At 38.5% G+C, this 17,572-nt stretch overlaps 1 protein-coding gene across 1 annotated transcript in view; it reads right to left on the reverse strand.

Annotated features, from left to right (window-relative positions):
- sif (still life) overlaps positions 1 to 17,572 on the reverse strand; it is a 250,300-nt gene that overhangs the window by 182,721 nt on the left and 50,007 nt on the right. Inside the window, exon 8 of the mRNA XM_071584246.1 lies at positions 9,931 to 10,087. Within this exon, the coding sequence (XP_071440347.1) occupies positions 9,931 to 10,087 (157 nt within the window). The remainder of the gene's footprint in view (positions 1 to 9,930; positions 10,088 to 17,572) is intronic.

Below are 17,572 nucleotides of genomic sequence, written 5' to 3' on the forward strand. Positions count from 1 at the left end.
AGTGAGTAGTACATTCCAATGTGTATTTCACAGTGTTCAAAGGACAATTTTTCCTTTTTTTGCGAAAGAGGAAATTTCATCGAAGTCAAAGCCAAGGTCCGTGAAACGTTTTCCGCCCTTAACCTGTTACCAAAGATCTATCACATGTGGGCATAAAACTCTGTAGGATTGAATCTTATACATAATTTTCATTTTATCCCTCGCAGGTATATCCTATACCAAACATGAGAACCAAGCTTCAGGTCCACATTAGCTTCTAGCAATAAGAGATTCGAAAAATAGCGGTGTATTTTGTCAATTATTATGCATGAAATATGCCACCGGAAGTATAATGTAATTGAGAAATATTCAATCCGATGGGGATAATATGATCAATATTCATTCAGGTACATAAAAGTATGCAAGAAAAACAGATAGTATATACAATAATATTTGTGTACAAAAATTAATTTCATATTCATATAAATAAATTATATCACAGAATATTATTTATAAATAGAGTAACGACAATAAATTATAAACCGAGCAATATGTTGTACAGAAGTTTTACTATGCAGAACTATGACTTTAATGGGGTAATTTTTTTGAGAACTCAATTTTTAATTAGAAAAACAATGTAATGGCCGAACGCAGGGTAACGGGAAATGTCTAAAAAGAGTTCGAAAGGCCCGAGTTAATAAAATGACTAAATGAAATTTCAATATTGACCAAAAGGGGAATGGTTTACGATGGAGAAAATTGAGGTCAACTCGGATCGTAACCACAAATCACTTTGGATCATGGATTCACTATCGATACCTGAAATCCGAAAAAAGCGACTCAAATTTGTGACCTATTCGGGATATATAGTGTAACAAGAATTCACCGCATCAAACCCTTGGTGGGATCAAAAGCCTCCAAAAAATAACATTTCCCCTCCTAAAATCCACATGCACCAAAACATTTCATGAAATGTATTAACAAACTGTAGGCATTATATCCATAGTAAATATTTTCAATCCATTTTGATTAATATTTCATGAACCTGTATTAAAAATACAAAACACTTACTGGCCAAACCTTTACTATTTGCAAGATTCACTTCTATCAACTCCTAGTTTACTCCAAGGTTCTAACGATGGGTGGAAGTAGCAGTATACTTTGATAAATTCCAAAGAAACTGCGGGAGATGCCGCAACAGTAACTTTTAACGGAGTCATCCGCTAATAAGCATTTCAATGCAACAATTTCAGAGTGTAAAAATCATTCGCCTTGACTGGGATCCCAGTTTCCAGAAATTGTCGCTTTGGTATACTTTGATATTTAGATTTGCGCTTTTTATGCTGATTTAGTTAAGTAAAATTTAGAACTATTAAAAACTATTCACATATTTGAATTTGACTGAATAATTTTTGTTCCTTATCCGATCATAAAAGGGGAGGGAAAGGTGGATGAAGAGCATTTTGGTTGATGATGGAATGTTAAAGACTGATAGAAGGGAGAACGCAATGTAAGCGGTGAGCAGTTTATTGGTAGTATAGGGTTTCTCTTGTTAGAGGACACTCAGAAATATAACGATGTTTTTTGGTTATCCATCCAAAACCTGCTTAAAGGGTAGGCTATCAAATAATAAAAATAATCCATTTATAACTATAAAAAAGCATCCATTCTAAGAGTTTGCCCATAGAAATCATAAATTAGAGTTATAATAACAGAATGCATATAAATTAAACAACAGTCATCATGTCAGCAGAGGAGCTTTCACGTATTCTAAACTAGAAAACTGTTACTTTAGACTACTTTGTGGCGGTTATCCTTCGCGGAAGAAATAATAAAGTTTTGGTTGATTCCACTGGAATTTTATTTTCAGAAGATGACACTAAGTTTTGAAACCTAATTCGGAAAAATGAAAATCCACTCCAATTCACCAAAAGATTTATTTTTTATTCCGAGGTTCTAAGGCGTTATTCTTTTCTATAAAAAGTCTCCTGTCGCTATTCAGGACAAAAAATAGCGATATTCATTTTTAATATGGCAAACTGCACTCTTCTGACAAAAAAATACCTGATAGCCCTGAACGATAATTTACTAATAATCTTGGGAATCATCAGGAACGTAAGTATCCAATCTTTCGACTAACACCGGAAATTATTTGATATGACAATGACGGGGATCCAAAGCAAATCCAGATAAAGGACTGGCAAGCTCAAAGTTATTATGGCAACGATAGTTGTCAAAAAGGTAGCCCTTTCAAATTAGCGTCACTCACAAAGCGTTAGAGAGTTGAAAGAAAATTGTTAGCGTGACCTCCGACATTCCATAAAGGTGTTTATCGACCTTCCTAATCATAAAAATACCCTTGTTATCTCACAGGAAAGGTAAGGACTAAATAATCGGTTGGTCCCTCTTCGAAGAGGGCCTCAAAGAGGGCCTCTTTTTAATTTTTTTGGGCCTCACATAAGATTTCAGTTACTGAATTCGACTGTCCAATAGCCTAAATGCCACGTAAAACGATTTCGTCCCATCGAATCGGGATTTTCACGCCATGATCTCCGATACAGACTTTATCTCAAACCCGGCACCGGAGCAGACTAGGAGGTTTATCGCTCTGTGCACCAGCATGGACAAAGGGACAAATGAGGACTTGGCTCCATCAAAAGCAACAGAGGACGGCTTTTCCGTGGAAACGAGGCGTTCGACAGCCGCGGTTACCCCATGCGACCTGCGGGCCCTAGCAGCAACGACGCATAAAAGCACTCCCGAGTGAAGAAGCAATCGGCAGAAACTTCGAAATCAACTGCGCAGGGCGCGTAAAAGCCACTCATTCAGACCGCACGGCTTCGTCAATGGTTGATTTCCATCCAATTGATGAAAGAACGAACTGCACGGATATTTTTTTGTGCGTCAATGGTTAAAGCCGTTTCCTGCCGCGATCACCGCTCAATACGAGTCGACAGAAGACGCCCACAGTAACCAAGGCAATGGAGAGGTTTGAACCGAACACTGCCAAGTTAGCCATCCATAATTTCAATGAATCGGGCCACCTCTCTTTAAAATTGTTACCGCCATTAAAGACTTTTGTTTCAAGTTAATTGCCACACCAAACTGCATAGCAATACATACGATTATTATGAGAAAATTTATGAAATGAACTTTTTTAGTCATACCCTCATTTACTCATTCACTCTCGCAAAGAAATATCAAAGAAAAAAGAGATTTTTGAATGTTTGCCGAATTTTAAGGATCAGAAGTTCGTAGAAATAAATAAAGAGATTTGGAGGTTATATATGCATTACCTTTCCTAATACGATGCAACCACCGACGTGGTTTTATACGAATCCGTGACGATGAAATTATCAGATTGAGTTTAAAATACACTACACGCAATTTGAAGCATATCGCGATCATAAACAAATAGTTTAATTTTTCTCCTGATCTCAAATGTCGTAGATGTGAAAAATTAGAATGTGTTGCTTCATTTTGGAAGATTAAAAAGATTTTCATTACTGCTATAGTTCCTGGGTATTTTAACCACATGATAACGAGGAGATTTAGCGCCCAATCCTTGGCACGTTGAGATACTAGCTGTGTGGTTGAGAAACTCTTTAGTGTTTCTCATTCCGAGAAATGCCTAAGACTGACGCTTAATTTCTGTACATGTGCAGCTTACGTAAATATGAGTTCGTAATACACTCTACGATTGTGGCTAGGTTAAAACAATGCTCAAGAGAGAAGAAGACTAAGGATGATGAAGCTATTAAATTTGCTCTCAATGCCACATTACAATTATACGTATAGCAATGGTGAACTTTCAACTGAAACGAAGTTATCGTTTTCTTCATTTTCTCTATCTATTCCTATAGAAAGAGACCAAAATATATCAGTCTCTTCAATCGTTACATACGATTGGTACCTCTCTATGTCTTATGGATAAATGCGTCTGAATTACTACGGATGAATGTGCCTAAATAGGTGTAATTCATGTATCTGTGAGGGTTAAACGCCGAGAACAGCCGTAATACAAACGAAAACTCAAGTTTTCATCCCGCAAGTCAATACGCGAGAGTTAGTAATGATGTTATATCTTGCTAACGGGTGGGTAATACCCACACATTATATCAGAGAATCCGTACCAAGTTGAGGCGAAGCATCCATTTTTGGCCGGGCAGCGTTCTATTTGTGAGCTCAGGAGGGCACACGACTCGCTGTGCCGAGTTCTTCGAAATGAGCTTAAAGGTGCACAACTCAAAACAGGGAACATTTTAAGAGCGGGCCGAGCCCGGCACCGGTAGTGGCGCAACTAGGAACTAATGCACCCGGTGCCAATGAGGTGATATAAAACTCCCCCTTTCAGGGTTCCTTCACCCCATGAACTCGTGATTTTCGACCTCAATATCCCCCTTAATGGCCCGGCTCTGCCTGGCACCCAGACGTAGCTCCCCGCCACTTCCCTCATTGTGCACGATAACTAAGTCCAGCTATAAAGGCTATAAAATGTACTGCATCAATCCTCCCGCTCACATTCGTGAGACGCATTGGCCGACATCGGCAGAGTCAGCGATCCCTTGGATTCAACTCGATCCCATACGTTCCTTTTTACCTTAAGAATTCCAAGTTACTACCGTCGCCATTCAAACATTTCTTTTTCAATAGTTTGCCGCATGGTCTTACAAATGAGGAAAAGGGTACCGAGTTTCCTAATTTGTTCCATCCTGCTACTGGAATACTTCATTAAACCCACGGATAGTTGCATTGGACTAATATCGACTTTCAACTGGGGGTTTGTGTTTTGCCACCAAAGACACCTTAAAAGATCAAGCGGTCAAAGTATGCGTTATTGACAGGAGTGGTAGCACGAAGTGGAGTCGCTCTTCAAGTTCTCAATGGCACGTCAGCATGAATTTTTAAGTCCTGGGTCGGCTTTCACACCGTTCTCGAACATTTTATTTCTTTTTTTTTATTCTTGAAAAGGCCACGCGAGAGAACACTTGCAAATAGGAGCGCGCTCGCACACACAGACACGTAACCGTGTATACATAGAGAGAACCTAGTCCTCTTTCGGAAGACGATCGATATGTTGAGTCACGGCGTTGTTTGGGATTACGTGACAGTGCACAAATTACTTTGCGATTAAAGGTCTCTCTCTATTTCTCTCTCTCTCTCTCACCAATCATCTCTCTTGGCTCACCTCCTTCACCCATGCACCACAGCCACACACTGCGATGAAACCCGTGACTAACCACCAGAGCTCGATTTTCTTTAGTGGAACAACCTCTCGTAATCTCCGTCTCCACTCTCCCCCAGTCTCCACTTCCTCCTCCACGCTGCGGAGATAGATGAGGAGAGATTGAGAGAGAGAGAGAAAGAGTGAGATAGGGAGGGAGGAAGGCGTGGAGAGGTAATGTGGCGTGGCTTACTTATGTTCGTTGACGTGGGGGAGGAGAGGAGAGAGACGGGAAACGGCATGCGGAAAACGATGACCACCACAATGTCCCCATCGGCCGCGCTGCAAAATGCAGCAATTATTTGGCATCTTCTTCAAATGGCATAACTTTTGCAGGAGAATAAAACGCTCTGCGTCACCTTTCGCCTAATCTCGCAGCCTGTAATTAGGCAAAGTATAATGTGAAATGTTGATATGATGAAGTATGACGTAAAAAAATAATAATCTTCGTCAGCCAAACAAATGAATAGGATGAGATATCTGCTGCAATTGGTAGCTCTCTTGAATCATGTCGCTCCACCTTGGGAGATTCTTCATCTCTATCCGCAGATAGGTGAAAATTAAATTGTTTTCAATATTTCACAGAAGAGGATTAGAGGTAGTTTTCTGGAAGAAATACCGGAAATGGCATTCACCTTAGATTTTTATCAAAATGAATAATGATGCGTTTTATGCCGCAAGGAAGTCGGGGCTACCTATTACTTTGACGTTATTATTCTAAGAGGCAATTCTTCTAATTAAAATTCTCAGTGAAATCAGCTGAAAGAGGATGAAGCGGTACTGAAACAGTATGAATTTTATTTATCTTGAGTTAACCTAGCCTAATTTGTATTTAGGGTGATGAAGACAATTGTTTATTTGCTTTTTAGTCTCCCTGGTTCTTTTCTTTTATTAGCATTAAATGTTTCCACCAAAACTACCGATTACACAAACTCCTTTAAACAGAATGCAACTGCTCTGAAAACGAATTAAATAAAAAAAGAATCAAATATTATTTTGGCATCGTTCTCACAGAATTTTCTCAATTTTGCAGCTTTATGTAGTGTGAAATCACCTCATATCCCTAGGTACCTTAAGTCAATCTATGATGAACGTCTATTTACGTGAGGCAAGGTGGACATGCTCGGAAAGTCTGCAAGTCCTTTTAATTGCCTAAGTGACAGCAGCTGTAGATAGAAAATACACATGTGAGTGTTTCCCTGCGTAGTAACTAACTAATATAATAATCAGTCAAGCATATATATAGCATAACAAAGGGTTTGAATAGTATAAGCAACAGATAGGGTTGGCAGTTGATGTAATTTTAGAACCTGCCTTCGCTAATAATAATAACTGACTCTCACCCATCTTCATTTTCTTTAAAGTGTCGGAGATTTTGTCAGCTAACTTGAAACCGAAATATTCCCTCGACAACTAATAATCTTGAGAACGGAAGAGTTTTTACGTGTACAATAGCCGCACCCTTAAAATCCTGTAATGTTGGAGATATAAAATAAATATTAGCCATCCTTTTTGAAAACTCTTAAATATCATATCAATATTCGTTTAAATGGTCAATTTGTACGTCGATTTAGTTAGGTAACTTAAATCCATCAAGCGCTTGCTATTACAAAACACGTCGCATTATTTTATTTCAATGCCTTACCCCCCTAAAGCGGTGGATTCTGGTCCGAATCAGAGATCCCATGTTTCGAGAAAGGGAGGCGTTATACAAAATGTATCCGTATTTGGAAGTCCCATGTGCTGTGGGAAGGGGGGGAAGGGGAAAGCGGGAAAACGAACGGATCGAATATAAATCAGTGGCGGGTGTTAAAGGGGCGGGCGCACCCTTAACGCCCCCCCTGACGTATCGGAGAAAAAAATACTGAGAGGCGAGCATTCTTGCAGATATTAAATTGGGGCAAAATTTCGGCAATACAAGACCACCTGGTCTCTTTTTTTATGCGGATTCAGGCCTGGTGCCAAGGGTGCGATAACCAGATCTCTAAAGGCATAAAAAGTCGCGAACGATGTTACATGCCCCCCCCATCCCCTATTGGTTCCCAAAAACAGTGTGCGCAAACCATGTAATCGAGGTCCTGGAGTAACTCTACCAACAACCATCATTTATGAAGTTTCGGGGAGAAGCCGATGTGCGCATATGGTTGTCCCATTGGGGGCTTGGTAAAGAACTCCCGTGTACCAGAAACGTGTCTCTGTTTAGTTTGGGTGTCAAAACATGAAATTCTATCGATTTCGACTTTTTCATTTTTTTCACCCTGTGATTCCTACGCAAAGATAGCATAAAGAAAAAACCTCCTAAAATCGGTCCCTAAAAGTGGCTATCAAACATACTTAAGTTCACATTAATTCTTTTATTTAAATATTTAATACTATTAGATAATTGGTTAATTTTTGCCCATGTAAATAAACACATTTGATAAAATTCGTCGGGCCTCTTAATGATAATAATAACTGTTGATTTCAGCTAAATCTTGCATTTTCTATTTTTCGCGCCTTTTTGGGCCAGAATTTTATCCCCCAGTTTTCGGTTGTGGGCTTCCAGCTTCTAAACATTAAAAAAAAATCATTAAAAAATACATTTTGTTACGCGAGGCAACATAAGTGGTATGCGTCAAATGCTAGATTATATGGACTTTTTGTTGCCTTAAAATAAAGATACAGGCATAGTTTATGTAGAAATTAAGGAACCATGGAAATAACAAAGAAACGAACTCGAGTACGAGTATCATGGTACAGTATTACCTACAGTATTTGAAGAAAGAGGTTATCACAATTTAATAGATCATAGCTTACGAGTATTACATGTTGGTAGCTATGCTTCTTGATGATACTGTATACAGAATTTTAGAGGAAGAAATACTAGTAAACGAAAACACCATCATGAAAGTTATGGGCATACAACTAATAAGTGGTACTGTAGTTAGATATCAAACACAGAACGCACTTTTCCAGTGCTGAGATAGCATGTACTGATTACGAGTTGAATTCCCTTAAACATTGCTAAGACGTAGACGGAGAAAAATAGTTTCAATCAAAAATTAAGGAAAATCCAAAACTTCGAATTAAATTTACAAAGTGTATGAACTACAAATGAAGAGGCACGCATTTCGCGAAACAAAAACGAACGCGTGGCGCATAATAGACACGCTCGCCCTGAATTTTCCTTTCCATAAACTTAATGTTCATCGATTCCTTAATTTTTAAATATTGTTGTTAGAGATTAGAGGGACGTTATTTGTAACAACGGGTACTTATACTGTATATTTTCCCCTAAATGTTCAAAAACGTCGCACCCTCGATAATACCTGGTGTATTACTTCACGTTTCTCGCTAAAAAAGGGGAAAAAAGTGCGGATTAAAAAATCGTGGTAAAAGGTTACACCGATGAATGCACATTTGCCTTGATCCAACTCTCTGTTGGTTGGTGACCGCTCGAACTCCAAATGCAATCACTCAAAAAACCTTGGATCCAGTAATAATTGAAATACACGATACCTTGAAGTTTCATCACGTGAGCGTTATAGCTCTATTCGCCATCGCCCTAAATAGAGCGAGCACGATATGAAAATAGATTCGTGTGTTCCATTTCCAAACTTCTGATTTGGTTCCCTAACTTGGGGAACAAATTTACTCGCAGCTACCACGTATAATGAGGCTTGACGTAGCAATCGACTCAAACGGTTTCATTTCCTTTAGTCGCTCCAAAGTTTTAGGTCGTTACGCCGTCAAACGAGCTATTTTCTCATAGTCGCGTAACCACTGCCGCCTCCGGGTGAACCCTCCGCTGTCCAAAAACGCAGGGAAGGAAATATATGCTTAACCAGAGAGACAAACACAACTGAATTTCTGTGAAAAAGATGCAGTCTGATGTAAAATATTCAGATACTTACATGTAGAATAAAAGGTCTGCGTAAGAAAGGACATCTGCGGAGAATCCTGCATTGTTGGTATTTGGATGAGGAACATACCAGGAACTTCTTCAGGACGCTTAGCAAAATTATTCAACTTCCATACGTGGTTCTATAACAGTGCCGTTTATGTAAATGTAGCACATTAGGAATTATACCCACCTCTCGTTGGCTCCAAAATAAAAATACAATTCCAATCGGCTAAAAAGGTTTTCATGGTATTTTTACCATAGGCATTTTGGCAAACATTTAAAAGCACCAAACCCTTTGTTTGCAATTTATACTTGACAGTTCTGTTCGTTTTCTCCTTATTTAAATACTAATTAAATAAGTATTTTGTATGCCGGAAAACTTAATTAGATTAAGAACTTTAAGTCATCTAACACAAAACTCGGGAGGTTAAAAATAGTACCCATACGCTGTGAATCAAGACAAAAAAGTGCCGGTCTGACGAAGGTTTTTCAACTCAATTACATCCGGCTGCCTTTCTTCTAGAATAAAATATATATATATATATATATATATATATATATATATATATATATATATATATATATATATATATATATATATATATATATATATATATAATACAAGCTAAGGCATGTCATTCACCCCAGCCAATTGTGCCGCGGACGAAAAATCTAAACGGCACCTGCTCGAAATTTGAACGAAATGAATCAAGACGGGTTTATTCGACTGATTTGATTGACGGGGGGAAACATGGCTTGAAAATGGGTTGGTGTAAGCTGATGTGGGTTGGAAGCAAGGAGGGCGCGTCTCGTTTGCGTGTGGGGGGTGGGAGAGGGCACTCACCTCGGAGGACGTCAGGTAGCACAGCCTCGAGTCCGCACTCTCGATGGACGCCTGCTGGACGATGCCGTAGCGACTACTCTCGCGACCCCCTGGGCCGCCGTCGCCCCCGCCGTACTCCGAGCGGATGCTGTCCTGCCTCTCGAACATACCTGTGCTCCTGTGGTCGAGGAGAGAAAGAGAGGAAATTTTTGGTGTTCCGTCTGATGGGAGAAAGAGCTAGAGAGCGATAATTTAGGGGCATAGAAAATAAAATAGGGCCTGGAGAATTGGAGGAAAAATAAAGGTTAATCTAGTTGAAAGTCGATACTCGAGAAGCTGGCATGAAGATACAGTAAAAACGTAGGAGGAAAAATGGGAAAGAAATAGCACTGAATAATGCACTCTAAACTGAGATTCACTTACTTTAAGGGCTGGAATAAAACACATTAAGAAACTAATGAGCATAATTGATTTAAAAGTATAAACTTGAGAAAGAGTGCATAATCTTTGAATGAAGGGATTATAAATTTTGCTATGTATTTTTCCAAGATTTCCTGCTGCTTATTAAGCATATATTAAAAATAATCAAGTTTTCCTTCTACCTACTGATGAAGTCGCCGGGTCCTTTCATGTTCTAAATAAATAAAGCAAAAGGTTTAGTCTATAGAATATTTTCTTTGAAAGTTTTCAATAGCCAACGATAAATACTATTGCAAAACTCTCCTAGAAAATATATTCACATTTGGGAAATATTAGAATCCTCTTTTAACAGTAACAAAATATTCCCAATGCGTGACAGTCCTTTATTATTCAGTATAAATTTAAATATTACTTGCATTGCGTTTTGAAATATTTTCTCAAAATTGAAGAGTAAAATCTAGCATTTGGGACAAAAACAGCTGCAAGTAAAAGATGACTTCAAAAAAACCATATTCTTTTCTTGGAATTTTTCCATCGGCAAAAGAACAATTTTATTACCATAAATTAGCGCAATAGAATACTACCGACATTTACTTGGTCCTTCAATTAACTATGGTGACTTATTATGAAAGAGATAATTACGTGTGACAGGGAGAGATAAGGAAAAGGATCAGTCTATAATGAAATAAATTAAAAGAGAAACCAATTGGCAGAGTTGTAAACATGTAGGGGACCTTTTGGTTTTCTGGGAGGAATACCGCCAAGCTGTGCTCCCAAGAGATTATTCTGGAAAATATAGCAAACTGCTATCGGCAAGGGGATCATAACGGAAGATCGACTAACACTACATTCATTTAGTAGACCCATTTCAAACTTTTTCGGCAGGCTCAAGGACAATTGATATTATTTATCAAACATGACCCATTTTTCTGTATGTTAATTCTCCATCAATAAAATAAGATCTTTATTAACGAAGGTTAAACAATGAATTTACTTATTTTATTTTGACAAAAATGTATTTCCATTATTATTTTGGAATGAAGTAGCATCATTTTCAGCTTCTATTTTTCCACCAACAATTGAGACCAGCTACTTTTTCACAAGTTCTTAGTCATCTCTAAACCATCATCTATTCTTAAATTTTGCAATATCTTGATTGGTTCATAAATTTGAGTGCTAGTCCTGGACAGCGTCCAAAAATGAGATCTATTATTGTCGTGTTATTTTATGAAAATGATTGACAGATTCTTTCGCGCAGAACAAAAAAAAGATGAAATAAAATATTGTTTTAATCGGATGAAATCGAGATGACGAGACAAGTTCCATTAATGGGAACGACGCATGCAAGGGTGACAAAGAAACAGATATACACATCATCAGAATTCGATGCAAAGGGTAATCAACTTGTTAAGTTGATGCACTGGTAGGCAGGTGCACAGGATTCATCAAACTCTGTCCTGACCGATTCATAATCGATGTAGGTTATATGCTTCGACATGAGGTTCCTTTTGGTCATCCCCTGCTCACCCAAGGGACTACAGGGTTACCACGGAACGCCGTGGAATTAGCGGGATACGGTGGGGTTGCGCAACACGGAGGAGGCCAGAGACCCCCAGCGTTCCACCATCGCTGCCCACAAAATCCCCACTGCCGGCGACGGAGATTACAAACGAATCCACATGAGGCGCAGCGCTGCGCTGCCGATGACCTTCACGCAAAAAAATTCCTTTGATCCCGATGAAAACGCATTCCCAGCGCGTGAAAGTCATTTCTGGTGATATATAACGTTTAGCTACGTGTGGTTCACGTGGAAAAAATTGCGTTAAGAGCCGAACATCACCTTTAAAGAAAGGGTTTTTTGTGGGGCATAATATGGTATCTGAAGCTAAATAAATATTAAAAATTTCATCGACTTGATTTAATTGATTTTCACGTATAATTTGCTTAAATGAAATTACTTTTTTGCGAAAAGCGTCCAAAATGCGGATTAAATGAAGCAATTTTCAAGGAGACCTAGGGAATGGAAATCCAGTGATTGGATAAAAAACTTGATTAAAATCTTATAGTATCCTGTGTTCCAAAATAAATACCAACGTTTCAAAAGGGAAACGAAAAACTGGCGTTGACTTGTTGCAAACGGTTAAGCCCGATGACATAGTTGAATGCCAAGACGCGAAGCCATAAAGTGCTATCATTCCCAAAATAAATGATTTCCCTCAATTTTCCACAGATATTTAAATCATCAAAGGGAATCTCTGCTCTCAGCACAATGTTTTCTTTCCTTTTAGTAAAATGTTCATCACCCTTTGAGATTATGTATGTATATATATATATATATATATATATATATATATATATATATATATATATATATATATATATATATATATATATATATATATATATAAAATTTCGCATACATAAATAGTAATGTCAATTAATTAAATTTGCACGCGATAATTTTCAGGCTGTATTTTGGAGGCAGAATCAAAAGAGTTCACAGATATCGCGGTGCGGTGAGGGTTTTTGCAGATAAAGTTGCACTAGAAAGCCAGACAGGAATAGCGAAACAAACTAGACGCCAAGCCTAATAAACTTTGAATAGCTTCGCTCCGGTGAGAACATTTCAGAAACGGAATGGGGAATGAAAATCAAGTACGAGAACCCGGAACTAAAACTACACGGGATCCAAACTAATGCAATGCATCAAAAATAAATCCAATTAGAAAGTATCTAAGTTTCATCCACTTAGAACTACGAAATTCCTCGTCCTGAGGTTTATGTGTAGTTTAGTACAATACACCATTTGATAACTCAGGACTCAATCTATTCAACTTTCCTTATCGCTTGTGCGATTAGTTCAGCTCAGAAATATTTCGGGTAAAATGGTAAAAAAAACCATTTACAGTGGCGTAAACTACACCGATTTTACTGTATAAGTATGAAGATGTAACATTCGTGATATTGTAGGTACTTAAATCGTTTCTTAACAGTAATCTAGTCTATCGGATAAGGTAGGTCTGTAATAATCTAAAGGTCAAAAGATAAAGTTTATTCCCTCCACTTCCGTACTGTCGATATTGGAATTGGTTCATGCTTATTGCTTGGTTCATGGGAGTTTTGAAAAATTTCATTTGGTTTCCAAGAGCTGATGAAGTTTCTTTTCGACTCGATAGTAGTACTTCATTAGAATATTTAGTATCATGTCGAGAAGTTACAAAGTGTATGGAACAGCCTCGCTTCCGTTTCACTTTAGGTCAAAACGAAAACCTAAGTTTTATTCCGATCGGCATCCCTTTTTCGAGGTGAATTTTAACTGAAGGAATAACGATTACGTCTCAAAATGCCCTCCCTACGTACGAAATGGCCACCATAACGAATTAGTGTGGAGGTAAATTCCGACAGGACCTTTTGGAGTTAGGAGAAGTGAGGTAAAAGTCCGGTGCCCTCCCGGAATTTCCGTTACGCCAGGTCGACCCTGTGCTCCAGGGCTTTGCTCAGGAGAAAGGCTCCTGAGGAGGTAGGCGCAAGGGCGCAGGTTAAAGGAGCGAAAGGGCCGCTGGGAATTCAGACAGAGGAGGCACTAAGAGGGGTGGAAGGAAAAAAAATTGCCTAGAGAAAGAAGGGGCAAAAAAGACAAGTGAGGCAGAGCGGAAATGTGTGTTCTCAAATGATCCGCTTAATCTTCCACTCGAATCAAAACTCTGACTAATAATAGAGATAATCGAATCGGGAAGCTTTCGGGCATCGTATTACTGTGGAACACTTCATGTCGAAACAAAAAGGAAAGGAACAGCAATCCCACGAGGAAAGCGCTTCGTTGCGCTTTCATTTATATTTGTATATTCACCATGGATACCCACCATAGATACATGGATGAACATACCTTCGGGACGTTGCGAGCAGATGGTGGAACAAAATATTTATTGCTTACACTACCCGCCAAGTTTATGAACCTTTAAATTTTATTGCAGGGAGTTGAAGGCGAAAGGGGCCCCAAGTCAAGGCCGTTTTAGGAATGGTTCCGTGCTGATATTTCGTTTCCATTATTCAAAAGAATTATTTACTTCCCCCTCCCCAGCGAAGTACTCGAAAATGTGCAAAACTTGATTCTATCGAGGAAACACGATCCAATTGAAAAACACTATCGATTCCGCGACATGGCGATCCCGTCTGACGCAGACGCCCGCGTTCATTTCCGGGTACACAGGTATCGCGATTGGCTATCTAACTGTGCCTCCCATCACGTCCTGGCCCTGAGTGAATATATATCTCAGCCGTTTCCATTTAAGGGTAAATTCTTCCCGTTGGTGTCGTGTCGTAAAATATATGACGGACAAATTTTTAAACGTGTGACTAACTTTAAAAAGTTTAGTCTCGTGACTCGTTATTCTGATGAGTAGGAATCAACTGGAAGATAAATTTTCATCTAATAGATTTACTGGATGGTTCTCTTGAGCCGGATGGGCGGCCGAAGTGGGACTAAATTGCAGAAAAGCTAAATATTTTTTGCAGAGTTAAAAAAAATCAATAAAAACAGGAGAATGACGTTTATTACATCGGCACATACTGATGTGTACTTGAATGAATTCGGTGGTTTCAGGCTCTACTTTGTGGAAATTCATGATCACAGCATAAGTAAACTTTGAATTTTTTTCACACTACACTTTATTACACTACTATCGATTTCATTTCACAGGCGACATCCTCAGGTACACACTTGTTTACTTTTTCAGGGGTCTGTACTTACATTTCAAGTTTAATCTCGATCTATCACAAAGATATAGATTTTGCATTAACCTCGAATACTAATAATATCAAGAAACAAGTAAATAGTTCAAAGCAATAGTAAAAAATGCTTCCCCTTAAACTCGTTTTCAACTTATCTTATTCCGTCATCCTGCAAGTCATGAAATTGGATGTGTCGTTCCGGTGCATTGTTGTTTTTTAACCTTTGATGATGGCTCGGCCTTTGTCAAATCTGATGAGAGACCAAACATTGCACATCGGAATCATACGCATCCGCCGAAACATTATCAAGTCAGTCACTTTCTGCCCTTCCAACAGTTAAACTTCTAAACAATCAAGTTCGAAGCTAAAAAAAATTAGTTAGTAAGTCGTGGTACCGCTCGGCCACTGATGACTCCCGGGAAAGTAAAGTTCGGTTTCCATGTTTTCCACTGGGATTATTTTTTTTGAGATATTCTAAAGGTTTTTTTTATTTCCATCAACAAACGTTGTTAAACTTACCCTACCCGTTCCTTGCTCCCTTCCTACCTGAATCATATTTTTATCTTCCAACTCAACGGAACAGTTTCATGTTTCCCTATCAAACGGGGATCACGATACACCCACTGTTACAACCTACAATAAAATGTGACGTGGGCTATGGGCAATAAAGGTATAATGTGTCATAATGTATGATTCAAACACCTTTGTGGGTATTAAAGGCAGGTATTTATTGTATTCTTATTTAACTATGCTTTTGAAAAATAATGAAAAATAGGAAGAAGACCAGTAAGGGGCCTCGGCCACAGAGCCTTCGTGAAAGTTAATGCAAGTTGGATAGTGACTTTTGCAAACAAAAATACCGCGTAGATAATTCATATCATGGTATTATTTTGGTAATAATTCATATCTAATAATTCCTGATTGTGGCCCTATTTCCTGTTCTAATGATTCCATTTTGTAATCGCAGAGGTACGTTATTCGCTAGAGCCAGAACACTTTCTACATACAAACACTAACTATTAGTCATTTTTTGGTGATGCTTATTCAAACTCTTTCATCTTTCAGCTCCATGCCTCTATGGAACATTTTATAACATTTTTAGAATATAAATAGGAAGGAAATGAATCCAAAATAAATTAAAATGTTAACTTGCCATTTGGACTGATTTCATTATGATAAATATCGGTCATTAAATCTTCAAAAACTAGGGACAAGATGCAAATACTTTAAATAATTCAGGCAAATAAGTTGCGGTTTAAATTTTTGACAAAATAATTATCCCTGAAATATAGGGTTAAATTGGTACATAATGATGCATGAATAATGAATGAACTCGTAAATTAATACCACTGGCTAATAAAATATTTTTTTGCGCGGAACAAATGCATATTCATTGAAATATATATCATGAGTAAACAAGCAGGGCATTAATCAGGGAAATTTCATCGATGATATTTTTATGAATAACTAAGAGGGCTGCAACCGGGGCCAAGGAAATGGAAAATTACCGCTGAGGGAAAAATATCTCGTTAAAACGGAAGAGTCCCTTCATGAGGTAAACCCTCCCTGTTGACGGAGGGAAATGAAGAATTTGGAAGACAAGTCAATCAGAAGAGGACGCCCTGAGAGTTGATGCGTGGGCGGAGAGAGATACGGTGGGGAAGGGGGGTGTTAGGGCGAAAATGGGGCGAGGTTATTGGATACAGTTTGCACAGAGGATAGATAGAAAAGTAGTAAACTGGGGAGGGGGGGGGAGAAAGAGTTGGGTAGAATTTGGAGAGGAGGGAGAGAGGGTGGGTCAGGGAAATGAAGATAGGGTAGGGCAGGAGTCAACAAATTTCCCTCTAAGTGGGTTGGAGAGGAATATTTGTTTTAAGATGGGGAAATCCGTGCGTCATCATGAGCAAGAAAAAGGGCCTGTGAAACGGGAATAAATTCCAACCCACGCCTCACATGATGGTTCATCTGCAGGTTAAACTCCAGGTCCATTTTATTTTTGTCTATATTTTCCCCAGACTCTGTCTTCATTTATGGCAGTGCAGCGAAAAAGACTTTACGAAGACTACTTACTTTATCATTAGATCGTAAGTATCTATCTCCAGGAGAACGAAAAGTGTCAATTTTGTACCTTGTCATAGGAAAATGAATACCTATAACAAATGCTGAAAGATGCCTGCTGTTATTCTTACACGTAAAATCATTTTCTTTCACATCACATCACAGATCACATCTCACCTTATACAGAAGACAAAGGATACAAATTTTCAATTTTCCACATTCCCTTATAGTCTACTTTTCCATGATACGAAATATCCCTAATTTGTCTGAAAGGCCTTTTGACTAGACTGAATAAAAGACTACTACACCAATGGCATTATCACGAATCTAAACATATTCTGGGACTTTCCGCAGGAAATGGAGCAAGAAATTCCGCAGAACGCTACTTTAATTATTTTTCGATGACCTCGAACGGTTCACGAGCAAAGAGGACACCGAAACAATGATAATATGT

This window comes from Hetaerina americana, unplaced genomic scaffold (assembly GCF_022747635.1).
Source record: "Hetaerina americana unplaced genomic scaffold, ioHetAmer1.1.p SCAF_17, whole genome shotgun sequence".
NCBI classification, from domain to species: Eukaryota; Metazoa; Arthropoda; class Insecta; order Odonata; family Calopterygidae; genus Hetaerina; species Hetaerina americana.